The 26,651-nt window shown below is 41.7% G+C and overlaps 1 protein-coding gene across 5 annotated transcripts in view; it reads right to left on the bottom strand.

Annotated features, from left to right (window-relative positions):
* LOC101042488 (DNA excision repair protein ERCC-6) overlaps positions 1–26,651 on the bottom strand; it is a 91,038-nt gene that overhangs the window by 5,709 nt on the left and 58,678 nt on the right. For all 5 annotated transcript variants that reach the window (XM_003929984.4, XM_074382116.1, XM_074382114.1 and 2 more), the window contains 8 exons: positions 22,825–22,941; positions 20,695–20,790; positions 18,224–18,439; positions 17,669–17,779; positions 17,117–17,236; positions 16,515–16,609; positions 15,135–15,280; positions 14,342–15,049 (listed from right to left, as the gene is read on the bottom strand). In XM_003929984.4, the coding sequence (XP_003930033.2) occupies positions 14,342–15,049; positions 15,135–15,280; positions 16,515–16,609; positions 17,117–17,236; positions 17,669–17,779; positions 18,224–18,439; positions 20,695–20,790; positions 22,825–22,941 (1,609 nt within the window). The remainder of the gene's footprint in view (positions 1–14,341; positions 15,050–15,134; positions 15,281–16,514; positions 16,610–17,116; positions 17,237–17,668; positions 17,780–18,223; positions 18,440–20,694; positions 20,791–22,824; positions 22,942–26,651) is intronic.

The raw sequence follows: 26,651 nt of genomic DNA, 5'->3' as shown, positions 1-26,651 counted from the left end.
AACTGTGCCATGAGGAACAGCACACTCCAGCCCAGATACTACGCTTTTCCCATCATCTCCACAACCTGCAGACCAGGAGATTCCTTCAGGTGCCTACACTACCAGGGCCATGGGTTTCAAGCACAAATTTGGCGGCCATTTGGGCAGATACTGAGCTAGCTACAAGAGTTTTTCTTCACATCCCAGTGGCACCTGGAATGCCAGCGAGACAGTACCATTCACTCCCTTGGAAAGGGGGCTGAAGCCAGGGAATCAACTGGTCTTGCTCAGCAGGTACCATCCCCATGGAGCCCAGTGAGCTAAGAACCACTGGCTTGAAATTCTCGCTGCCAGCAGAGCAGTCTGAAGTCAACCTGGAATGCTCAAGGTTGGTGGGAGAAGGGGCATCTGCCATGACTGAGGCTTGAGTAGGCAGTTTTCCCCACACTGTGTCAACAAAGCTGCAGGGAAGTTCGAACTGAGTGAAGCCCACTACAGCTCAAGCTGCTGTAGCTAGATTGCCTCTCTAGATTCCTCCTCTCTGTGCAGGGCATCTGTGAAAGAAAAGCAGCAGCCCCAGTCAGGGGCATCTAGATAAAACTGCCATCTCCCTGGGACAGAGCACCTGGGGGAAGGAGTGGCTGTGAGCGCAACTTCAGCAGACATAAATGTTCCTGCCTGCCAGCTCTGAAGAGAGCAGCAGATGTCCCAGCACAGAGCCTGAGCTCTGCTAAGGGAGACTGCCTCCTCAAGTGGGTCCCTAACCCCTGTGTCTCCTGATGGGGAAACACCTCCCAGCAGAAGTTGACAGACACCTCATACAGGAGAGCTCCAGCTAGCATCCGGCAGGTGCCCCTCTGAGACAAAGCTTCCGGAGGAAGGAACAGGCAGCGATCTTTGCTGTTCTGTGGCCTCCACTGGTGATACCCAGGCAAACAGGGTCTGGAGTGAAACTCCAGCAAACTGCAATAGACCTGCAGCAAAGGGGCCTGGCTGTTAGAAGGAAAACTAACAAACAGAAAGTCATAGCTGTCACCACAGAGAAACTCCACCCAAAGGTCACCGACATTAAAGATCAAAGGTAGATAAATCCACAAAGATTAGGAAAAAAAACAGTGCAAAAAGGCTGAAAATTCCAAAATCCAGAACACCTCTTCTCTTCCAAAGGATTACAACTCATCACCAGCAAAGGCACAAAACTGGACAGAGAATTAGTTTCATGAATTGACAGAAGTAGGCTTCAGAAGGTGGGTAATAACAAACTCCCCTGAGCTAAAGGAGCATATTCTAACCCAAAGAAAGCAAGCTAAGAATCTTGAAAAAAGGTAGAGGAATTGCTAACTAGAATAACCAGTTTAGCAAAAAACATAAATGACCTGATGGAGCTGAAAAACACAGCACGAGAACTTCGTGAAGCATACACAACTATCAATAGCCGAATCGATCAAGCATAAGAAAGGCTATCAGAGATTGAAGATAAACTTAATGAAATAAAGCATGAAGACAAGATTAGAGAAAAAAAGAATGAAAAGGAATGAACAAAGCCTCCAAGAAATATGGGACTATGTGAAAAGACCAAACTATTTTTGATTGATGTACCTGAAAGTGACAGGGAGAATGGAGCCAAGTTAGAAAATACCCTTCAGGATATTATCCAGGAGAACTTCCCCAATATAGCAAGGTAGGCCAACATTCAAATTCAGGAAATACAGAGAACACCACAAAAATACTCCTTGAGAAGAGCAAGCCCAAGACATATAATCGCCAGGTTGAAATGAAGTTAAAAATGTTAAGGGCAGCCAGAGAAAAGGTCAGGTTACCCACAAAAGGAAATCCATCAGACTAACAGCAGATCTCTCATCAGAAACCCTACAAGCCAAAAGAGAGAGGGGGCCAATATTCAACATTCTTAAAGAATGTTAATCCAGCCAAACTGAGCTTTGTAAGTGAAGGAGAAATAAAATCCTTTACAGACAAGCAAATGCTGAGAGACTTTGTCACCACCAGGCCTGTTTTACAAGAGCTCCTGAAGGAAGAACTGTATGGAAAGGAAAAACCAGTACCAGCCACTGCAAAAACATACCAAATTGTAAAGACCATCAACACTATGAAGAAACTTTATATATATATATGGACACATCCAATACAGGAGCATCCAGATTCATAGGGCAGAAATATATATTATTTGAAACCAATGAGAATAAACACATAACGTGCCAGCATCTGTGGGACACAGCTAAAGCAATATTTAGAGGGAAATTTATAGCACTAGATTAATGAAGCAAGTTCTTAGAGACCTACAAAGAGACTTAGATTCCCACACAATCATCGTGAGAGACTTTTAACACTCACTATCAATATTAGATAATTCAACAAGACAGAAAATTAATGAGGATATTCAGCATTTGAACTCAGCTCTGGACAAAGCAGACCTAACAGACATCTACAGAACTCTTCTCCCCAAATCAACAGAATATACATTCTTCTCAGCACCACATCGCACTTATTCTAAAATTGACCACATAATTGAAAGTAAAACACTCCTCAGCAAATGCAAAAAAACAGAAATCATAACAGTTTCTCAGACCACAGATGCAATCAAATTCGAACTCAGCATTAAGAAACTCACGCAAAACTGCACAACTCCATGAAAAATAAATAACCTGCTCCTGAATGATTACTGGGTAAGTAACCAAATTAAGGCAGAAATATATGTTATTTGAAACCAATGAGAACAAACATACAGTGTACCAAAATTTGTGGGACACAGCTAAAGCAGTATTTAGAGGGAAATTTATAACACTAAATGCCCATAGAAGAAAGTGAGAAAGATCTAAAATCGACACTCTAACATCACAATTAAAAGAACTAGAAAAGCAAGAGCAAACAAATTCAAAAGCTAGCAGAAAACAAGAAATAACTAAGATCAGAACAGAACTGAAAAAGAGACATGAAAAACTCTTCAAAAAAACATCAATGAATCCAGGAGGTGGTTTTTTGAAAAGATTAACAAAATAGACCACTAGCCAGACTAATAAAGAAAAGAGAGAAGAATCAAATAGATGCAATAAAAAAATGATAAAGGGGATATCACCAGTGATCCCACAGAAATAGAAACTACCATCAAAGAATACTATAAACACCTCTACGCAAATAAACTAGAAAGTCTAGAAGAAATGGATAAATTCCTGGACACATACAACCTCCCAAGACTAAACCAGGAAGAAATAGAATTCCTGAATAGACCAATTAACAAGTTCTGAAACTGAGGCAGTAATCAATAGCCTACCAACCAAAAAAAGCCCAAGAGCAGATGGATTCACAGCCGAATACTACCAGAGGTACAAAGAGGAGCTGGTACCATTCCTTCTCAAAGTATTCCAAACAATAGAAAAAGAGGGACTCTTCCCTAAATCATTTTATGAGGCCAGCATCATCCTGATAGCAAAACTTGGCAGAGACACAACAAAAAAAAGACAATTTCAGGCCAATATCCCTGAGGAGCATCAATGCAAAAGTCCTCAATAAAATACTGGCAAACCAAATCTAGCAGCATATCAAAAAGCTTATCTGCCACAATGAAGTTGGCTTCAACCCTGGGATCCAAGGCTGGTTCAACATATGCAAATCAATAAACATAATCCATCACATAAACAGAACCAATGACAAAACCACATGATTATCTCAATAGATGCAGAACAGGCCTTTGATAAAATTCAACACCCCTTCATCTTAAAAACTCAATAAAGTAGGTGTTGATGGAACATATCTCAAAATAGTAAGAGCTATTTATAACAAACCCACAGGCAGTATCATATGGAATGGGCAAAGCTAGAAGTATTGCCTTTGAAACTGGCACAAGACAAGGATGACCTTTGTCACCACTCCTATTCACCAAAGTATTGGAAGTTCTGGCCAGGGAATCAGGCAAGAGAAAGAAAGAAAGGGTATCCAAATAGGATAAAAGGAAGTCCAGTTGTCTCTGTTTGCAGATGACATAATTGTATATTTAGAAAACCCCATCATCTTAGCCTAAAATCTCCTTAAACTAATAAGCAACTTCAGCCAAGTCTCAGGATACAAAATTAACGTGCAAAAATCACAAGCATTCCTATACATCAATAACAGACAGAGAGTCAAATCATGAGTAAACTCCCATTCACAACTGCTACAAAGAGAATAAAATACCTAGGAATACAACTTACAAGGGATGTGAAGGACCTCTTCAAGGAGAACTACAAACCACTGTTCAAGGAAATAAGAGAGGGCACAAACAAATGGAAAACATTCCATGCTCATTGATAAGAAGAATCAATATCATGAAAATGGTCATACTGCCCAATGTAATTTAAAGATTCAATGCTATCCCCATCAAGCTACCATTGACTTTCTTCACAGAATTAGGAAAAACTACTTTAAATTTCTTATGGAACCAAAAAAGAACCTACATAGCCAAGACAATCCTAAGCAAAAAGAACAAAGCGGGAGGCATCATGCTACCTGACTTCAAACTATTATTACAAGGCTACAGTAATCAAAACAACATGGTACTGATACAAAAACAGATACACAGGCCAATGGAACAGAACAGAGACCTCAGAAATAACACTACACATCTACAACCATCTGATCTTTGACAAACCTAACAAAAACAAGCAATGGGGAAAGGATTCCCTATTTAATAAATGGTGTTGGAAAAACTGGCTAGCCATATGCAGAAAACTGAAACTGGACCCCCTCCTTACACCTTATACAAAAATTAACTCAAGATGGATTAAAGATTTAAACATAAGACCTAACACCATAAAAAACCCTAGAAGAAAACCTAGGCAATACCATTCAGGACATAGCCATGGGCAAAGACTTCATGACTAAAAGACCAAAAGCAGTGGCAACAAAAGCAAAATTGACAAATGGGAACTAATTAAATTAAACAGCTTCTGCACAACAAAAGAAACTATCAAATAGACGCAATAAAAAACGATAAAGTGGGTATCACTACTGATTCCACACAAATACAAAGTACAATCAGAGATTACAACAAACAACTCTATGCACAAAAACCAGCAAATCTAGAAGAAATGGACAAATTCCTGGGACACTTGCACCCTCCTAAGCCTAAACCAGGAAGAAGTTGACACCTTGAACAGACCAAAACAAGGGCTGAAGTTGAGGCAGCAATTAATAGCCTACCAGCCAAAAAAAGTCCAGGTTCAGATGAGTTCACAGCTGAATTTTACCAGATGTACAAAGAGGAGCTGGTACCATTCCTTCGGAAACTACTCCAAACAATACAAAAAGAGGGAATCCTTCCCAAATCATTTTATCAGACCAACATCATTCTGATACCAAAACCCGGCAGAGACTCAACAAAAAAAGAAAACTTTAGGCCAATATCCATGATGAACATTGATGCAAAAACCTTCAATAAAATACTGGCAAACCGACTGCAACAGCACATCAAAAAGCATATCCATCACAATCAAGTCGGCTTCATCCTGGGGATGCAAGGCTGGTGCAACATACACAAGTCTATAAACGTAATCCACCACATGAACAGAACCAAAGACAAAAACCACATGATTATCTCAATAGATGCAGAGTAGGCCTTTGACAAAATTCAACAGCCCTTTATGCTAAAAACTCTCAATAAATTAGGTATCAAAGGAACATATCTCAAAACAATAAAAGCTATTTATGGCAAACCTACAGCCAATATCATACTGAGTGGGCAAAAACTGGAAGCATTCCCTTTGAAATCCGGCACTAGACAATGATGCCATCTCTCACCACTCCTATTCAATGTAATATTGGAAGCTGTAGCCACAGCAATTAGGCAAGGAAAAAAAAAAAGGGTATTCAGGTAGGAAAAGAGGAAGTCAAATTGTCTCTATTTGCAGACAACATGAGTGTATATTTAGAAGACCTTATCATCTCAGCCCAAAATCTCCTTAAACTGATAAGCAACTGAAAAACAGCAAAGTCTCAGGATACAAAATCAATGTGCAGAAATCACAAGCATTTCTATACACCAATAACAGACAAACAGAGAGCCAAATCATGAGCAAACTCCCATTCACAATTGCTACAAAGAGAATAAAATACCTAGGACCTCTTCAAGGAGCACTACAAACCACTCAAGGAAATAAGAGAGGACACAAACAGATGAAGAAACATTCCATGCTCATGGTCAGGAAGAATCAATACCGTGAAAATGGCCATACTGCCCAAAGTAATTTATAGATTCAGTGCTATCTCCAACAAGCTACCAATGACCTTCTTCAAAGAACTGGAAAAAAACATCTTAAACTTCATATAGAACCAAAAAAGCCTGCATAGCCAAGACAATCCTAAGCAAAAAGAACAAAGCTGGAGGCATCATGCTACCTGACTTCAAACTATACTACAAAACTACAGTAATCAAAACAGCCTGGTACTGGTACCAAAACAGAGAGATAAACCAATGGAACAGAACAGATGCCTTGGAGGCAACGCCACACATCTACAACCATCTGATCTTTGACAAACCTCACAAAAACAAGCAATGAAGAAAGGATTTCCTGTTTAATAAACAGTGTTGGGAAAACTGGCTAAGCATATGCAGAAAGCAGAAACTGGACCCCTTCGTGACATGTTACACTAAAATTAACTCCAGATGGATTAAAGACTTAAACATAAGACCTAACACCATAAAAACCCTAGAAGAAAATCTAGGCAAAACCATTCAGGACATAGGCATAGGCAAGGACTTCATGATTAAAACACCAAAAGTAGTAGCAACAAAAACCAAAATAGACAAATGGGACCTAATTAAACTCCAGAGCTTCTGTACAGGAAAAGAAACAATCATTAGAGTGAACCAGCAACCAACAGAATGGGAAAAAATTTTGCCATCTACCCATCTGACAAAGGGCTAATATCCAGAATCGACAAAGAACTAAAACAGATTTACAAGAAAAAAACAAACAAACCCATCCAAAAGTGGGCAGAGGATATGAACAGACACTTTTAAAAAGAAGACATATATGAGGCCAACAAACATGAAAAAAATGCTGATCATCACTGATTATTAGAGAAACACAAATCAAAACTACATTGAGATACCATCTCATGCCAGTTAGAATGGCTATCATTAACAAATCTGGAGACAACAGATGCTGGAGAGGATGTGGAGAAATAGGAACACTTTTACACTGTTGGTGGGAGTGTAAACTAGTTCAACCATTGTGGAAGACAGTGAAGCACTTCCTCAAGGACATAGAAATAGAAATTCCATTTGACCCAGCAATCCCATTATGGGTATATATCCAAAGGATTATAAATCATTCTATTATAAAGAGACATGCACACGAATGTTCATTGCAGCACTGTTTACAATAACGAAGACCTGGAATCAACCCAAATGTGCATCAACAATAGACTGGACAAGGAAAATGTGGCATATATACACCATGGAATACTATGCAGCCATAAAAAATGAGTTTGCATCCTTTGTAGGGACATGGATGAATCTGGAAACTGTTATTCTCAGCAAACTGACGCAAGAATAGAAAATCAAACACCACATGTTCTCACTCACTGGCAGGTGATGAACAATGAGAACACATGAACACAGGGAGGGGGGCATCACACACTGGGGTCTGTTGTGGGTGGGCCAACGGAGGGATAGCAGGGGTGTGGGGAGATGAAGGAGGGATAACATGGGAAGAAATGCCACATGTAGATGACGGGGGGATGGAGGCAGCAAACCACATTGCCATGTGTGCACCTATGCAACAATCCTGCATGATCTGCACACGTACACCAGAACCTAAAGTACAATAATAAATAAATAATAAAAGTACAGAAGGGAATATAGTGTAGAACCTTTTGTGTAAGAAAATAAGGGAACAGGAAATTATACATTGCACCTACTTATTTCCACAAAAAGAAACTGATAAGGTTCAGCTGTGTCTCCACAGAAATCTCATCTTGAATTGTAACTCCCACAATTCCCATGTGACTTGGGAGGAACCTGGTGGTAGGTAACTGAATTGTGGGGAAAAGTCTTTCTACACTGTTCTCATGATAATGAATGAATCTCATGAGATCTAATGGTTTTAGAAACTGGAGTTTCCTTGCCCAAGCTCTCTTTGCCTGCTGCCATCCATGTAAGATGTGACTTGCTCCTCCTTGCTTTCTACTACGATTGTGAGGCCCCACAGCCATATGGAACTGTTAAGTTGATTAAACCTCTTTCTTTTGTAAATTGCCCAGTCTCAGGTATGTCTATCAGCAATGTGAAAACAGACTAACAGTATTCAGTCAACTGGCACCAGTAGAGTGGGGAGCTGCTGAAGAGATACCCCAAAATGTGGAACTGGCTAATAACTAGTTGGGAACAGTATGGAGGGCTCAGAAGAAGACAGGAAAATGTGGGAAAGTTTAAAACTTCCTAGAGACTTACTGAATGGCTTCAACAATACTACTAATCGTGATATGAACAGTAAGGTCCAGGCTGAGATGGTTTCAGATGGAGATGAGGAACTTGCTGGGAACTGGAGCAAAGATGACTCTTGTTATGTTTTAGCAAAGAGACTTGCAGCATTTTACCCCTGCTCTAGAAATTTGTGGAACTTTGAACTTGATAGATATGATTTAGGGTATCTGGCAGAAGAAATTGCTAAGCAGCAAAGCATGTAAGAGGTGACATGGGTGTTGTTAAAGCCATTCAGTTTTATAAGGGAAGCAATGCATAAAAGTTTGGGAAATGTGCACCTGGCAATGTGATAGAAAAGAAAACCCCATTTTCTGAGAAGAAATTCAGGCTGGCTGCAGAAATTTGCAAAAGTAACAAAGAACCAAATATTAATCCCAAGACAATGGGGAAAATGTCTCCAGAGCATGTCAGAGACCTTCATGGCAGCCCCTCCCATTATAGGCCCAGGGGCATTGGAGGAAAAAGTGGTCTCATGGGCCTGGCCCGTGGTCCCCATGCTGTGTGCAGCCTGGGGACTTGGTGTCCTGCTTCCCAGCTGCTCCAGCCATGGTTGAAAAGGGTCAACATAGATCTCAGACTGTGGCTTCAGACGGTGCAAGCCCCAAGCCTTGGCAGCTTCCATGTAGTGGTCAGCCTGCAAATGCACAGAAGTCAAGAATTGAGGTTTGGGAACCTCCACCTAGATGTCAAAAGGTAGATGGAAATGCCTAGATGCCCAGGCAGAAGTTTGCTGCAGGGGCAGAGTTCTCATGGAAAACCTCTGCTAGGGCAGTGCTGAAGGGAAATGTGGGGTTGGAGCCCGCACACAGAGTCCCTACTCGAGTAATGCCTAGTGGAGCTATGAGAAGAGGGCCACCATCCACCAGACCCCAGAATGGTAGATCCACTGACAGCTTGCACTATGCTCCTAGAAAGGCTGCAGACACTCAATGCCTCCCGTGAAAGCATCCAGGATGGAGTTTATACCCTGCAAAGCCAAAGGGGTGGAGCCAAGACCATGGGAACCCACCTCTTGCATCAGAGGGACCTGGATGCAAGACATGGAGTCAAAGGAGATCATTTTGAAGCTTTAAGATTTGACTGCCCCACTGGATTTAGGACTTGTGTGGGGCCTGTAGCCCCTTTGTTTTGGTCAATTTCTCCCATTCTGAATAGCTGTATTTATCCAATGCCTGTACCCCTATTGTATATAGGAAGTAACTAACTTGCTTTTGATTTTACAGGATCATAGGCAGAAGAGATTTGCCTTGTCTCAGATAAGACTTTGGACTATGGACTTCTGAGTTAATGCTGAAATGAGTTTGAGACTTTGGGGGACTATTGAGAAGGCATGATTGGTTTTCAAATGGAAACATACGAGATTTGGGAGGGGCCAGAGGTGGAATTATATGGTTTGGCTGTGTCCCACCCAAATCTCACCTTCAACTGTAACTCCCACAATTCCTACATGTCATGGGAGGAAACCAGAGGTGACTGAATTATGGGTCAGGTCTTTCCTGTGCTGTTCTCATAATAGTGAGTGACTCTCAGGAGATCTGATGGTCTTAAAAACAGGAATTTCTGTGCCCAAAGACTTTGCCTGCTGCCATCCACGAAAGATATGACTTGCTTCTCCTTGCCTTCCTCCATGATTATGAGGCTTCCCCAGCCATGTTGAATTGTAAGTCAATTAAACCTCTTTCTTTTTTAAATTGCCCAGTCTCAGGTATGTCTTGATCAGCAGTGTGAAAATGGACTAATACAGAAATACGTGAAGGAAATGTCAGAAACTCATCAGACTAGAAAGGGAAAAAAAGGGGTGGGGACAGGGTGAGGGATGACACTTCTTTGAGGATGCGTTTTTGCGTATTTTGTCTTTTGTAACTATGTTAATATGTTACTACTCAGAAGATAACATAGAGTCAACAAGGATGGGAAGAAACTCTAAAGTAGAATACAAACAAATTAACCTACTGTATTTTAAATTGATAGTACACACTAATACGATGAAGGGTGAGAAAAAAGAACCAACCTATTTTGACCCAAGTAGTGTTCTAACCAAAAACTTAAAGACAAAAAGAAATATAAACAAATATTAACTCTAGTTAATATAACTGGTTTTTTTTTTCTTGCCATATTTCAGGTTAAAAATTCTAAAAAACTAGCATAATGAAATTAGGCACTGAAATGAAATTGGAGACAATAGTATCCCCTCATTGTATTTTGCTTTTTGGAGCTTATTAGAGTATAACTGATATACAATAACTGCTAAAGTACAGTATTTGGTAAGTTGTGACATTATGACATGCCATGAAACTACCACTATAATCAAGACAATGAACATAGCCATCCCTGAAAAACTCATGACCCTTTGTAATCTCGCCCTCCCATACTCCATCCCCAGACAACCAACCTACTTTCTGTCATGACTGTGTTTTCTAGAATTTTATGCAAATGGCATCAGAGTATATACTAGTCTTATTAGTCTGAAAGTCACCCATGCTGTAGCATGTATCAATACTCTATTTCCTTTCACTGTTGATTAGCTTTTGTTTTGTTTTGAGACGGAGTCTCACTCTGTCGCCCAGGCTAGAGTGCAATGGCATGATCTTGGCTCACTGCAACCTCCACCTCTCAGGTTCAAGTGATTCTCCTGCTCTCAGGTTCAAGTGATTCTTCTGCTCAGCCTCCCAAGTAGCTGGGATTACAGGCACCCATCATCATGCCCAGCTAATTTTTGTATTTTTGTAGAGATGGGGTTTCACCATGTTGTCCAGTCTGGTCTTGAACTCTTGCCCTCAGGCAATCTGCTCACTTCGGCCTCCGAAGTGCTGGGATTACAGGCATGAGACACCATGCCCGGCCTGTTGATGAGTATTTGATATGCCATGGTTAGTTTACCTATTTACCTGTTGGTGAACATTTGTGCTTTTCTCCATTTTGACTATTACTAATAAAACTGCTATGAATATTCATGTACAAGCCTTTGTATGACCATATCTTTCCATTTCTCTTGGGCAAATACACACCCAGGACTGAAAAGGCTTTATCATAAGGAAGGTGCGTGCCTAATTTTTAAGAAACTGCCAAACTGTTTTCCAAAATGATTGTCCCCTTTTACATTCCCACCAGGTGTGAATGAGAGACCCAACTTCTTCACATATTTACCAACACTTAGTGTGGTCAGTCTTGTCTCATTATCATTTTAATTAGCATTTCCCTAATAACTAATAATACTAACAAGCTTCATATATTTATTTGCCATCTACATATCTTTCTTGGTGAAGTCTGTTCAAATTATTTGTCTATTTTAAAAACTGGGTTATACATAGTTTTTCTTGAGATGGGGTCTCACTCTGTGCCCAGGCTGGAGTGCAGTGGCATGATCACAGCTCACCACAGCCTCAACCTCCCAGGCTCAAGCAATCCTCCCAACTCAGCCTCCCAAGTAGTTGGAACCATGGGTGTGTGCTACCACATCCAGCTAATTTTTTAAATTTTTTTGTAGAGATAGGATCTCACCATGTTGCCCAGGCTGATCTCAAACTCCTAGGCTAAAGCAACCCACCTCAACCTCTCAAAGCACTGGGATTACAGGCTGAGCCACCACATCCAGCCAGTAATTTTTGACTGGGTGCCAGACATTGTGAATTTCATCCTGTTGGATGTTGGATATTTGTATATTCCTATAAACATTCAGGTGGGGCTGAAGCAGTGCTCACTGTAAGGCTGATCATTCCCTGTGACAGAAGCAAGACCTCCTACTCTGTACTATACCCAATGCTCCTGAAATATTTTTCCAGTCTAGCTGGCAGGAACAGGCACAATCCCTGGCCATGGGTGAGCACCAGGCATGTTTCCTCTAATTCAAAAAGTTAGAGAGGAAAGGCCTTTTCACTGACCTTAACTAGTTTTCTTGCAGAGTGTGTTGATCAGCATTCAGCAGAGTGCCAAAGGAGACTCTGTAGACCTCTGGGGTTCTCTCCCTGTGCAAGCTCTCTCCTCTATGGTCTCTTTCATGTAAACACCAGCCACCCTGGCCTCCCCTGATGCTCAGCTGTGTCTTCTCAACACAGGGTCTGCCTGGGGCTCCATCCGGGTTCTCCCTCTTTTCTGTCACAGTGTGAAAATTCTCTCAAGGTAGTAGGGCAGGGCAACTGGAGAGTTCAGTTCATGTTTCCCATCTCTCAGAGATCACTGCCCTTTGGTGCCTTGGTGCCTGAAAACCATTGTTTTGTATGTTCTGTCAATGTTTTCATTGTTTCACATGGAAGGGCAAATGTTAATCTCCCTTTGCTGGAAGCCAAACTCATGGTTTTTCTAGACATAGAGACAGATGTACCTGTGCAATTTGTTGTGCATATATATGCATTTATGTATGTGTATTTGTACGCACACAACACACAAATGTACATATATCCATTTCCTGACACTACTGGCTAGGAAAGCAGTGACGTATCAGTAGCAATGAACACTCTGAGTGAGAATCCAGATCCTAGTTCCTAAATACCATTCTCCAGGGATTCCTGAAGAAATGGCTGATTCCAGGGCTGGCACAGAATACAAATTGAGCTCGGCACATATTAGTATGCCAAGAAGAAAGGAGGTGCTCAAAGAATAGTGGGGACACACCAGAGGCACAAAGGAGCCAGCTTGAAGGAGCTCCCACCCATGAGGCAAATCTAAGACAATATGAGTATCATAATACTCCTACTAATGGATTACAGTCACGGAAAAAAAGAATGCATTAGTCCATACGCATCTAAAAACAAACTAATAAATAAGTAAGGGAGAAGGAAAACCTTCCTTACAATAGAATGTTAATCACCATTTGGCAACCACTGCAGTAATAACTGACTGAGGAAACAATCATCAATGGATGTTAAAACTAGTGGATAAAAGTTTGATGAGAAACAGGATATTTACATAGTCTCAAAGTATATTCCTTGAAAGCACAAATTAATTACAAAGTGAAAAATATTAATGTTAGCACTAAGAAACCTGGCAGACTCTACCTTAACCCAGTGATCTTAAAAATTAACCTGTAATAGGTCAAACCAACATGTGTCTCCTGATAGATGCACTAAGATACAGTATCACCTCTGTGGCATTCCTGCCACAAAAAATGTATGCATAGATGTGTGTGTGTGTGAGAATGTAAAGCAAAAGCTGAAAAATGTTCATAACTTGGATAAAGGATATAGGAGAGTTCCTTATATTATTCAAACAGATTTAAGTTTGAAATTACTGTAAAATATGAAATTAACAAAAAAAAAAATAACCATGCTAAATAAAAGTCTTTCTAAAATGCTACACATAAACCTGCCTTTGAAAACTCAATGCCATAAACAGCAATCTCTGGTAACTCAAGGTCATCGCATTGTGAACACAGTGACTGCTAAGGGATCACTAAGCAGGGCTATCTACACACCATGGTCTTGAGCAATTGTTGAGTCTGTATCTCCTAACTTTTCTCCCTTGACATTAGCTATCAGCTTTCATGCTTCTAGAATGCCTGTCACTAGCCACACGCTTGTCTCTCTCTCTTATGAAGATACTTTCATCTCCTGTGGATGGAAGATGAGATTAATGTAGCACATAGCATGTAAAGAAACTGCCTACTAATGTTCAGGTTGTACACAACTACTTAAAGAATTGCACACCTCCCATGAGTGGCTGTAAGTACTACTGTTTTCCAAAGTTTAAAATTATTCTAGGTCTTCAGAAAAGAGGTGTGAATACAATTTTTAAAATGTCAATATATTTCAAATCTAAATTGTTGAAGAAAAACACCTCTGGCTGAGAGCCCTCTATGCACCATCAGTTAAAGGCTGCTATTGCCAAAAACAGCTGAGTCACTTTCTGATCCTAGCATCCCTGTGGCAAATGTATCAAAAGGATTACCTGATTTTTTGAAAAGCTTTTCCAAAACATAATCATCATTGCTCTGTTCCTTGGCCTCACTCTTGTTTTCAGCGTCCTGCTTCTGATACCGCCTTTTCTTCACCAGGTGTGGAATACGAGTTCCTTCAAACTTGGCGTCTCTGCAATGCTTAGGTTTCTCAGACTTTTGCTTTGGTCTCAGATGTTTCTCCGGGATCTTTTCTTCTGCTGCATTATGATGCTTTGTTTTTGACTTGTGCTTATAAAACTTATTTTCCATTTGTTTATTCTCCCAAAAAGATTCTGTTTGAGCCTGGCTGGGTATTTCTCTTTCATGGGGAAGACCCAACTTTTCATCGATACTTTCGTCACCAGATAGCCTAGAAGTTTTGCCTGTTCTTGAAGAATTTGAACATTCCCCATTTCCACTAATCACTGATGACTCTTCTGGTCCAGACACTGCATTTGTCTCTTCTCCAAGCCTATCATTGCTAGTTACATTACTACTCGTGTGAGGGTCATCTTTCAAAGGATCACTTTGACTAGAAGTTACAGCATTTACTTCACCTCCTTTAGCCTTAGGTTTCTCTTCAGATGATGTGGCATCATTTACAGGTATGTTAGAAGCAGGGAACTTTTTGTGTTTTGGAATATCATGGTCTGCTCCAAAGGCTGGTTGAATCTTTCTTTTTAAATGGCATTTGGGTGTCTGCACATCTGATCCAGTTCCTGTAAAGAGGAAAAACACAGCTAATACTACATTGTATCATCTTGTGCAATTGATTACTTTAAATTAAACGATTTTACAGAATACCTGCAAAAATAGCACTTGTTTCCGTGCTCTGGGATGCATCAGGACTAGTCAGAGTGAACAGCTCGTAGAGATCATTGGATTTGAAAAACCGCCTTTGTTTTGGGTCTTTTAGCACTCTATTTGTCAAAAACTGCTTGAAGATTTGTCTAAAAAAATAAAAGGTAAACTGGTGTAAAACAATATGTAGCTCTACCTAAAAATTCAAGTTATAAGGCAATATGGGAGAGAGATGGTAATAGCAGCTGCACATATGGCTAAATAATCCCCCAAGCTTTCAGCCTTGGGAAATTATAATTCGGGAAACATATAATACATCAGTTAATCTCCCATGTCTTACAGAATTTAAATTAGAAATAACACCTTTTATTTACACCAAATGAGCTTTTTCAACCTCTAAAATCTACCACATTTCAAGAAACACCTTTTTACATGCCATCATGTGACTCGGCCTCTCTTAGCCTCCTTGACTTGAGTACGAAGGGTCCTGCCCTGCCTAGGACCCTCCTATCATAGGGCTCAGCAAACTCTCTCACCCAGGCCTTGCAACATCTTCACTCTGACCTGTCTCTCCCTGCTCTCACCTGCAGGTCCACACTCTGTTGAAGCCCCACACCACTGCCACTCTGGAACAGGTACCTTCCCCAGCCACACTGTCCCTCCCTGTCATTTATTCTCCTAGCTAAAGTGTGAATCTCTAAGAGGAAGCTCTCTTCTCACAGAATCCAACTCATCCCCCACCCTCACACAACAGTCCCTTGAGGAACAGGTAATGTTCCAGGAATAGTCCAGCATATGGTGAAGGGCACAGGAGCCAGGCTGTGGCTCAAGGATAAAGTCTGTGGTGGGGCAGTGGGAGAAGATGGCAATGTCTGGATTCTACCGGTGAAGTTATCACTGTCTAAAATCCCCTAGTCATTATATAGAAAGACAGGGAATAAACAGGCATCCTGTCAACTTCTCTGTAAGGGGCATCAGAGTCAAAGACCGCCAGGACACCCACACTGATCCCACCTGCATGGTGTGTGTAAATACCAGTATGGCAGCATTCAATCTGGTCGCTTTTTAAACCTTTCCGAAGGCAACACACCATGGTAGGCAGAAATATTTCTCTCAAATAACAATTAATATGAAGTTTACACATAAGTGATTCTTGAGGTAGAATAAGGTAAAAAATTATCAGGTTCGAAGACATTTTCTGACAATTCACAGTAAGCCATCTAAGCATGTTTTAAAGAAAAAGAAAAAATACAAAACAAAGTCCAAAACCTTACATTATAGCAACTATGACTCCAAGATGTTAAGACTTTTAAAAACACTTTGGAAAAATTCCCTGCATGCCCAGCCAATGCCCAGCCAAGAGCAGCCACTGGGTGCACTGACCGGTGGTAGATCTTTTCTTCAATGGTGCCCGCAGTCAGGAGCCTGTACACAGTCACCTGCTTCTTCTGGCCTATTCTCCATGCTCGCTCCCGGGCCTGTGGCAGAGAGAGAGAGAGAGAGAGAGAGAGAGAGAGAGAGCTCTCAACAAGAATCCTTCCCAATGACAAGCAGTGACTATAAGAAACATATAAGAAACAAAGCCAGCAGGTCACTACCTTTCACCCTGAGAAACAGAATTTTGACTCACGATGTCAAGTGTACCTAAGGCCTGCTCAGGAACATGAATAGCCAGTTGAAAAGACATCTCTACCTGAAAGAATGTCTGTAACTTTGCCTACGTTCTTTTGACCCCAACTCTAGGAATGAATGCCACAGATAAACTGCTGAAGACAGTTCCTGTCCATCTTCAACAGTTTGGCTCTGAAGGGTGCCTTCAGGGTGTGCGACTCTGAAAGGTGTCTTCTTCCGTGTCAAATAGGAGACAACCAAAATGTGAACTGTACGCTGAAGCCAACCAGAACATCAAACGACGGTCACAAGCGCTAACCATGAAACTGTATTTCTAGTAATACATTCTTTTTAAAAAAGAATTTAAAACAAACCTGTGTGTCGGTGCTTGGGTTCCAGTCGGGGTCATAGATGATGACTCTGTTTGCCCCCGTCAGGTTGACACCTAAGCCTCCCACCCGTGTAGTCAGAAGAAACACAAATATGGACGTGTCCTAGAGGTAAGACACAAAACACTGAGCACACACATTTACAACCAGTTGCAGCTCTCAGCCTCTGCCTCCATATTGTACACATGGAACTACTGGGCTGTTCCCAATACAAGGAATGGTAATGTCCTAGAGACCTCTGGTGAATCAAAATCTCATTTCACAGCTTTTATTTTTAGTATTTATTAGAAATATTTAAAAATTGGGTTTTTAGGAGGAAAACACATTCTTTGTTTGAGCGCACACATGCCCACCACCCCGCCCCCCGCCAAATATCCAAAAGTGCATAGAGTTAAAATCAACAAGTCTCCCCTTAGCACCCACTCCCCAAGCCCAAATGTCAACACTACTTCAGTGGGTAAGGGTGTGGATACGCTTCGTCCTTTCCCTCCAGATACGGCAGCACCGCTCAACTTCCCTGTTATATTCCCATGTTACCTCATTGTATCTTGTAATTAGTGGCTGTCTTGAAGCTATTGTAGTGGTACCATCCATCTTGAGATAGGTATACTTTTGGGCTCTAAGGAATACTTCGAGTATGTCCAGCATCTGTTTGGAGGTGAGGGGTAAGAGTTTGCAAAGCAAATACACATTCCCAGTGAGTGCTTCTCTGTTTATACAAATAGTCACATCTTCCCCAACAGGCCTAAGTTAAAAGGAGTTTCTTGCTTTAGGACAATTAAACAGAACCGTTAAAAGAGTATTTTTGGTATTTCCTTATAGTTAATTCTTACAACTTTATTGTAAACAACCAAAGCTCAGGCCTAAACACAGTTGCACACCAAAATCACATGGTGAGCTTTTTTAAAAAGTCAACTTCTAGACATCAACTCTAGAGAAAGATCTAAACTCCCAAAGAAATCGGCAGACTGCCACCTCAACATGAGTAGTAGACTGGCTTCAGAGTCATTACTTTAGATTGAATCCCATTTTGTGAGTTTATGGCTGTCATAAAGAACCAGCCTGTTTCCCGTATGAAGTCTGCGCACTCACCTGCCTTGACTGAGAAAATAGCAATACTCGCTGACCCTGCTTGTGCCATATTTTCAACAAAGACTCAACAACAATCATTTTCCCAGAACGTTTCCAGTACCCAAACTGATCTTCTTCCAGTTCATCATCAGGAAGACCTTTAAGATTCTTGGGACCTCCAGAAAAGAGATCAGGGTGGTTGCAAATTTTTCTTAGGGCTATAAGTCCGGAGAAAATCTGTGGTAAGAAAGAACATATGTGCAATCAATGACCGCATGTAAAATAAGATTCCCTAGGGAAGGAGGCTGTTTAACATATAACAGACTGAAAAAACAGTTCTCCACAAGCTTCTTAGTTTCTTCCCTAATCACAGAATTATCAGGAGCTGGGCGAAATTAACTTTCACTCGTCTTGTTTCCCTATTAGAACAAGTTCTCAATAACAAAAAAATTCTACTGGACTGAACACATTTACAGGGGTCATATTCAGTTGCTGATAATTCATTTTCCCTCACTAGAAAAAAGGTATGCAGTTCACAGCATTATAAACTTAATATAAAATAGGAACTTGCCTTTTAAATATAGATCAGAAATGTCCTATCAACCTAAATTTGGAGATATCAGTCATATGACTTATCAAATGCATTTAAATATTGCACTCCTAAGTACCTCACTAAAAGTTATGTAGTTTAATGAGTCAGAAGTTGAGGATCCATTCACCTTTAGATTATTTTTAGATCAGAAAAAAAAATGCATGAAAAAATGCAAATATGTGAAAGATATGAAGTATGGTCCATGCAGGAGAAGGGTACAAAAGACGAGGGGTGAGTGCTCCCAGCACATCCCCATGAAAAGACATTAACAAAACTCCAATAATGGGGCTCTTCCAGCCTTGAGAGCATGACTCAAATCAAACTCACTGGTATAAAAGCTGGGCACAGTGGCTCAGGCCTGTAATCCTAGCACTTTGGGAGGCTGAGGCGGGTGGATCACAAGGTCAGAAGTTCAAGACCAGCCTGGCCAAGATGGTAAAACCTCATCTTTACTAAAAATACAAAAATCAGTCAGGGGTGGTGACGGGCACCTGTAATTCCAGCTACTTGGGAGACTGAGGCAGGAGAATCGCTTGAACCTGGCAGGCGGAGGCTGCAGTGAGCCAAGATTGGGCCACTGCACTCCAGCATGGGTAACAGAGCGAGACTGTCTCAAAAAAAAGCTTGAGCAGAAAAAGAGAAAATCACCATTAAGCCAATAATCAAAGGGCATGGTAGCCATCACTAGTAATCAACAGTTAAACAGATTAACAACAATCTGAATAAGTCAGGAACATTGGCAAACCTCCCCAGAGTCATCTGTGACTCATTTTTCTTCCTTTCAATCTGCACTGTCCAATGCAGTAGTCACTAGCCACACGTGGCTACTGACCACATGAAGGGTGGCTAGTCCAAATTGTGATGTCCTGCGCTGCATATGTAAAATACACACCCGATTTTGAAGACAGTACAAAAAAGGAGTAAAATACCTTGTTAATCATTTTTAATTTTTGATTACATGTTAAAATATTTTAGATACATTAGGCCAAATAAAATATATAATCAAAATTAATTTCACCTGTTTCTCTTTTTCCCTTTTTTAATGTGACTACTAGAAAATTCAAAATTCCAAGTCTGGCTTGCATTCTCTCTCCTGAATAATGTGATCTAGACCCCCTAACTTGGAGAGACCTGAAGGGGAGATTCATGAAAATGAATAGATGTGAATGACTGAAAAACCTCCTGCAGCTACCAATAAGAGATAAAATAAGAAATCGTAAGAGATGATTCAAAGAACTGAAATGACCTAATCACACTCACATATTTATACAACAGAGTCTTCCGGAGAAGACACTAGCTAGGAACTTCTGAATTCTGGACACTAGTAGAAAGAGAGCTTTCTCGCTATTGAAAAAAAAGAGAATCACCATAAATACATTACTGTCATACCCTGGGGACAACCAGAATTAGAGCCAGGGACATTTGAACCAGATTTATATCTGGTTCCTAACATTGTAATCGTTCATAAACATTTACTGAGGCATAGGCTCCTTTAGGAAGCTGATGAAAGTTATGAATTCTCATGATCCTCTCCACAAGATATATAATTTTGGTCATAATTTCTGGAAAAACCCAGCTATGCACCGGACACCCGCCCACCTACCAGTTAAGACCCTCGGGAGTAACAGGAACTGCACAGGTCGCCGTTGCATCTGTGTCTGGCTTCAGATCCACAGTGCAGAGCTCTGCAACCTACCACCTTCCACCAGTTATCTAACTCCTCTGCACCTAACAGCTCCAGGCCATAGGCTGACTGCACATCTACCATGCAGGACTGCATGCAAGTGAACTGAGATGACAGTATGTGAAAAGCCTGGCACAGTCTAGATCCTAGTTTCCTTTCTTCCCTTGCTTCCCTTGGTCCACAATTCATTTCTCCAGCTTCTATTCTTTAGCTGACCTGCATCTCTCCATTGAGAATCCTGTAAACTTCTTTGGAATCAATGAAATTTTGGTAGACTTTATGCTGCTCATCTGTAAGACGGCAAAATAAGACCTACAGAAGGAAAAACAAGGAAACTATAATTTCAAAAAAAATTAACAGAAATAATTAAAATATCAACAAAACTTCCCGATAAAAAGAGCACAATGCATGCGATTTTAATGATATCCTTATTATTAATATTAAAACAACAAAGGGTGATGATACTTCTCACCACACCCTGCTCACTAGCCCCTTCATCTCTGTCACTCATCTACCTCCAGGCACCATCCCACAGTTCCCAAAGACTGGCTTCCTGCTCACCAGCAAGTTCAGGGACCAGGTGCACAGACCATCCTCCATGTTAGCCTCCACATGCTCAAACCATCCCACCTCCTGTGACTCATGTCATGCTCTAATCAGCAGAACTGACCAGAGACCGCAACTTCACCTGGAGCTCTCCCTTTTCTGGAGCTCTAAGTACAGGTCCAGTACGAGATACCAGACTCGCCTTGGACAGCAACCCTTACCCTCTCAGCCCACTGCATCAACCACTCCATGCCATCATGCTCTGTGACCTTCCACCTCCCAACCCTTCCTCCTTTGCCAAGTCCATCACCAGCAGTTACATTCCCATGGATGCTCATTCAGCCAGCCCTCTGCCACCTACCTGGACCCCTTTCAACCCCCTGCATATTCCCTGTAAACTTCTCAATGTAGGTCAACTCAACCATCAGCCTTCTCTAGGCCTATGGTCAGTGCTGGTGCTGCTAGAGAAAAGCTCCTTCCTGGCAGCATACTGCCACGGCCTGTCCTGCTCCCGGGGGTCCTCCACACATGCCCACCCAGCACCTTCCACAAGCCCAGAGCAGCTGTGCCGTGCTCCTCACCACCCAGCCACCCACACCTCTGTCTCAACTTTTAATTAAAAACAATCAGACAAATAAAAACAACATGAAAATCAAACCTGAACCTACCAGGAGGATCAGGCACAATTCCCTGGTTTTCACTCCCTAATATGTCTCTACTTCTGCACCCACTTTGGCTCATTGTCCTTTATTCAAAGAGGAAGAGGTCCCTGTACAGGATGGAGGGCAACCCTTCAACCTGTGCACTATAGTTGAAGACCCACTCATTTTCCTCAGTATAGTGTCTCACCTGTTAGTCTCCAAGTGGAAGATGGGGGCATCCCTGAGAAAATATGGTACAATCCCCACTTCCATTTCCTCACCTCTAGTCACTCCTGAAGCCTGCACCCAGAGAAAGCCTTAGGGGCACCTCTGTTGATGCCACTGAGGCATCACTCATGACTTCCTAGGGGCCAAACACATCAGGTCCTTCCCAGGTCACCCCACTCACCTTCCAAGACCCAGGCCTTCACTTCTGTTCGTGTACCTGTTTGCTCCAGCCTCCCAGTCTTTCCAGCTAGCTCCTCCTCTTCTACCCTCCTTGTTGCTCCCAGCCCTGACCACACTGGCCTCCCTGCTGTCCATGGATGCCCCAGAGCACTGTCACAGCCCACCATCTGCAATGCTCTGCCTTTGAAACTGATATGACTCACTGCTTCACCTTCTTTAGACCTCTGCTCAGATGTCAGTTCATCAGAGGTCTTCTCTAACCATCCCTTATCAATGGCCCACTTCCCCAGCAATCCCAGCTTATCCTTGAACCCTGCTTCATTTGTCTGCACACTTACTGCTGCCATCTGACATCTTCTATACCTTTCTGTGACACTCTCTCTCAAGAATAAATGTGAGCTCCCATGAGAACAAAACTCGCTTTGTTCACTGCTGTATCTCAGAGCCTAGGGTCATGACAGGTACATGGTTGGCACCTGATACAATTTGTAGCATGAATGAATTAGGAACTTAAGGAGAATGGAGATGTTTAAAAGAGCAGCTGTAGGAACCCATGTGTCAATAACGGGGAGGTCAAAGCCTGTGGACTAGAGAAGAACCCACTGAGGGCAGACGCCACAGCAGGCCCAGCCTGCCCGCAGTTCCAGGACCACACCTCACCAGACTCTCTCACCCGCAGAGGAGAATCAGAGTGAAGGGACAGGCACACTTATGCTTTAGGAATGCTTTGTTAACTCCTGCATTTACAGACCTGTTCATTTTTATCTGGCAAAGAAAGGCTCATCTTGACATCTGACTTCATTCTCCGCAGTAGGTATGGATTTATGGTATCTCGTAAGACACATGCACACTTGTAAGCAGTTTTGACCTTTAATAAGAGCATAGAGGAAAATATTATTATATATGTTTAAGGAATGCATTTGTTCTTACCTCTCAATTGCTTCCATTCCTTAAAAAATAAAAGTATGACCAACAGCTGTACAAAATCAGTGGGAAATTATTGCAAAGTGGTTTGAAAAAGCTAGCATAAGTTCCATATACTCCAAGGGGTGGTAGCTTTCATAATATTATCAGTTAAAAAAATTATCTCATTAACCAAAATGTACAACAAAAGAAAAACCGATAATTTTGTGTCTTATTTATCTTGTACACTTTGCTTTAATTATTATTATACAGTTAAACCCTAAAGTAGAGACTTACTGGGTTCTTGACCACCACTCACTAGGGGAAAAACTGCTTTTGTACAAATCTCTGTTTATGATCCTGTATTCTCCAAAAGCTACAAAGGAACTCTGCAAGGCTGAAGATCAAAAGCTAACTCTGGGGAAAAGCTGCAGTGATGGAGCAGTCAGCCAATAAGCAGAGATTACTGCCCACTGGAGACTTACAAGAGTAAGTTCAACAAGAGCCCTCTGATCCCAAAAACAAAAGGTCACACTGCCCTAAAATGCAGCATATGGTTCTGTAATGGAGCACAGCCACATGAGATGGGTGCTAAATATATGCAGAAAAGCAAAGCCCCACAGTCCAGTAAACAAGTCCCTCTGCAATTCACTTACAGGCTAAGTATTCAGTAAATTATTGCTACTTCAAAAAAAAAATCTAAATAGGCTTAACAACTTAGTAAAAACTATTTCATGGAAAAAATTCCAGCCAAAGTTTAAATTTAAGAAGGTCAGCTGTAAAATGAATGATAATAAAAAAGCACTTGACCACACATTAAAAAATATTTTAAAGAATGCTAAGAAGACCTCACTCATGCACATATATGTATGTGTACTTGTTGTGTGAATGCATGTGCATAAATACTAAAATAGGCTTTACTTGGAATAATACGTACAAAAGAAGTTCAACTAATCAATGACTTTTAGTTATATATAATCCCTTAAATGTATCATTCACTGATAAAAATCACCTTGAAAATGATGATGAAGTACATATTATGATTTCTGATGCAGAGATGATGGAATTTCAGAATTTAAAAATACAGTCCAACTGAAGAAGCACAAATGTACAGTGCGTGAAGGAAACTGCCCCACATCCTCCCTCTGCCCACACCCTCTCAGGCAGAAGAGTGAGCATGCTTGTTGGAGGTGCTTGGTCAACTAAACCAGGGCTAGGCTGGGGAGTGGCCAGGCTGTGGCTCCTGCTGTCTCCTGCATGACATCCTATGGAGATGATCTTCTATCTCATTCCCAACTGGCTCCCAGTCTGCTTCTCTGTTCATAAAAACACAAGATGGGGATCCAGCTAGAGTTCTCTACCAATGCCCACACCCCAGTGCTACGGAAAACAGACACCTTATTGAGCATGCCCACAGTTTTTCCCACTCTGACAAGGCAGAACTCTGCCTCTTCCTGAGCACAGTGATCAGGTTAGTCACCAGAATGCTGAGAACCAAAAACCTTGCGTGTGAAATGAAGAGGTTCAACGAGACATCCCTGTAGGCTCTTCTCAGTTCTCACATGCTCTGCCCCAGCTGAGCACACCAACTTCAGCAGCAGTCTGTATTTGGGCTGCTGACATGTTCCCCATCACCTTCCTCACCTTTCAGGCCCCAGCTTAGTCATCCCTTCTCCAGAAAGCCTTTCTGAGCCCCATAAGCTCTGACACTGGGCATCTCCCCTGATCACAGTCCTCACCGCCCTGTACTGGAACCAGGATTTATTTGTCTTTTTCCCCTGTGCCTACCCCTACTGGACTGGAAATATTAGTCATGGGAAGGTTCTGGTTTCCAGCCCCTGCCATCATTTTAGCACCAGCATGACAGAATAAATACCAGTACACGGACTATCTTCTTAGAATTCAATAATACAAAGCAACATGGTCTTAAACAGAAAGCAAATACAACCAATACTCTGCTCCCAAGAATCTTACCTGCTACAAAGGAGAGAAAGGTAAGTACATAAATTCCTAACACAAGAACTTCAAGGAGAAAAAAAAATAGATGATAATGACATGTTCTCAAATCATTTTTCTACAAATGACTTATTAATGCCAAAGGAGAAGTGGTAACACCACAATTTAGATCTGATCAAAGCCACCTTACTTAAAGTAATCAGAGTTAACGTCACCCATAATGGGAAAAACAAGACAGCATGTTCCTCCGGATACCATGCACTGAGGAAGACACATCGCTTCTGTGACATTACTGGCTAAAATGTATAACCTGAATCCAATCATGAAGAAATGTAAGGCAAACCCAAACTGAGGTACATTCTACAAACTAACAGGCCTGTAATCTTTAAAAAAAAATCAAGATAATGAAGGGCAAAAGACACTGTCCCAGATTAAAGAGGACTAGAGACATGGAAACTATTGGAACAACTGGCAAAATATGAGTGATTATAGACTAGGTAACAGACTCACTCTTATCAATGCTAAACTTCCTTTCGATTTTGTTGCTTACACTGGCTATGTAAGAGGCTATCCCTGTTCTTGGAGATACACACTGAAGGATTTGAAGGAAGGGACATCAGATCTGCAACCTGCCCTCAGATGGTTAGAAAACTAACTTTAGCTGTGAATCTACCTGGAAAGAGGCTGGGGAGAAATGGTAAAGCCAATGTGGCAAAATGTCTGCAAAATGCTAACAATCAGTGCATCTGGGTGAAGTGTACTTAAGAGGGTTTTCTTGTTTGTTTTTTTACAATTCTTGCAACTTTTTGTTAAGTTTGAAATTATTTCAAAACAAATTTTCTTTTTAAAAAAAAGAATGGTATAACAGGAGATTCAGAGAAAGAAGAGTATCCTTACAAAAGTTAACTGAAAACCATTCAATCTCAAATGCAAAACATATTAAAATTGTTTTTGACAATCTTTTGATCTTAAAGGTCTAAAATTCTTTTTCTAATTAAATACTCCAAAATACAAGAGCTTCTCTTTTGGTGAAGGGCCTCATCCCTGGCTCAGCCATGGCCGGGTAGGCACAGCCCTACCCGGGAAGGGCTGCACAGAAACCCTGCCTCCCACCCAGGCTGGAGCCTGCCCTGCAGGCCACAAAGCACCCTGCAGCTAACTTCACCTCCTGGCATTCCTGCCTGTGACCACCCATTCCATCAAGCGCCAGGGCCTGAAACCTCATCAGTCAATCACAGCAAGCTTAGCCCCTACTCCATCTCCTCGACCCTATCAGCCTCCAAAATGTTTCTTTGTTCCGCCTAAAAATGCCACCTAGGTCTCCTGCCTCACCACCTTTCTCAGACCACCACCCAGGTCCAGGTCCTCATGGCCCTTATCCCAGTGGTTCCTACAGGTCACTCAGTGCCAGCCTCCCTCCTGTGACTACCCTGTAGCCTGAGGAACCCCTGAGAACCAGCATCTTCCAGCGTCCTGCTCAGACACTCTCAGTAACCCAGCCCTCCCTGAGTGCCACTACTTCCCTTTCAAGGTCCCCCAGTTCTGGCATCCATAGCTTTCTAGCTATGCCCCCCCAAGCATCTCCAGTCCAGTCAAATGGGTCTCTTCACTGCCTCCAGCCACATATGGTGGCCGCATCCACATGGTTGCCCTAAACTAGAATGCCCTCACTCTCCATGGCCTACATTCCTAAAATCAGGTTAAGGGACATGTCTTATT

This window comes from Saimiri boliviensis, chromosome 12, assembly GCF_048565385.1.
Source record: "Saimiri boliviensis isolate mSaiBol1 chromosome 12, mSaiBol1.pri, whole genome shotgun sequence".
Taxonomy (NCBI): Eukaryota; Metazoa; Chordata; class Mammalia; order Primates; family Cebidae; genus Saimiri; species Saimiri boliviensis.
Note: the sequence above shows the minus strand (reverse complement) of the source record. Positions and strands in the feature narration are given on the sequence as shown.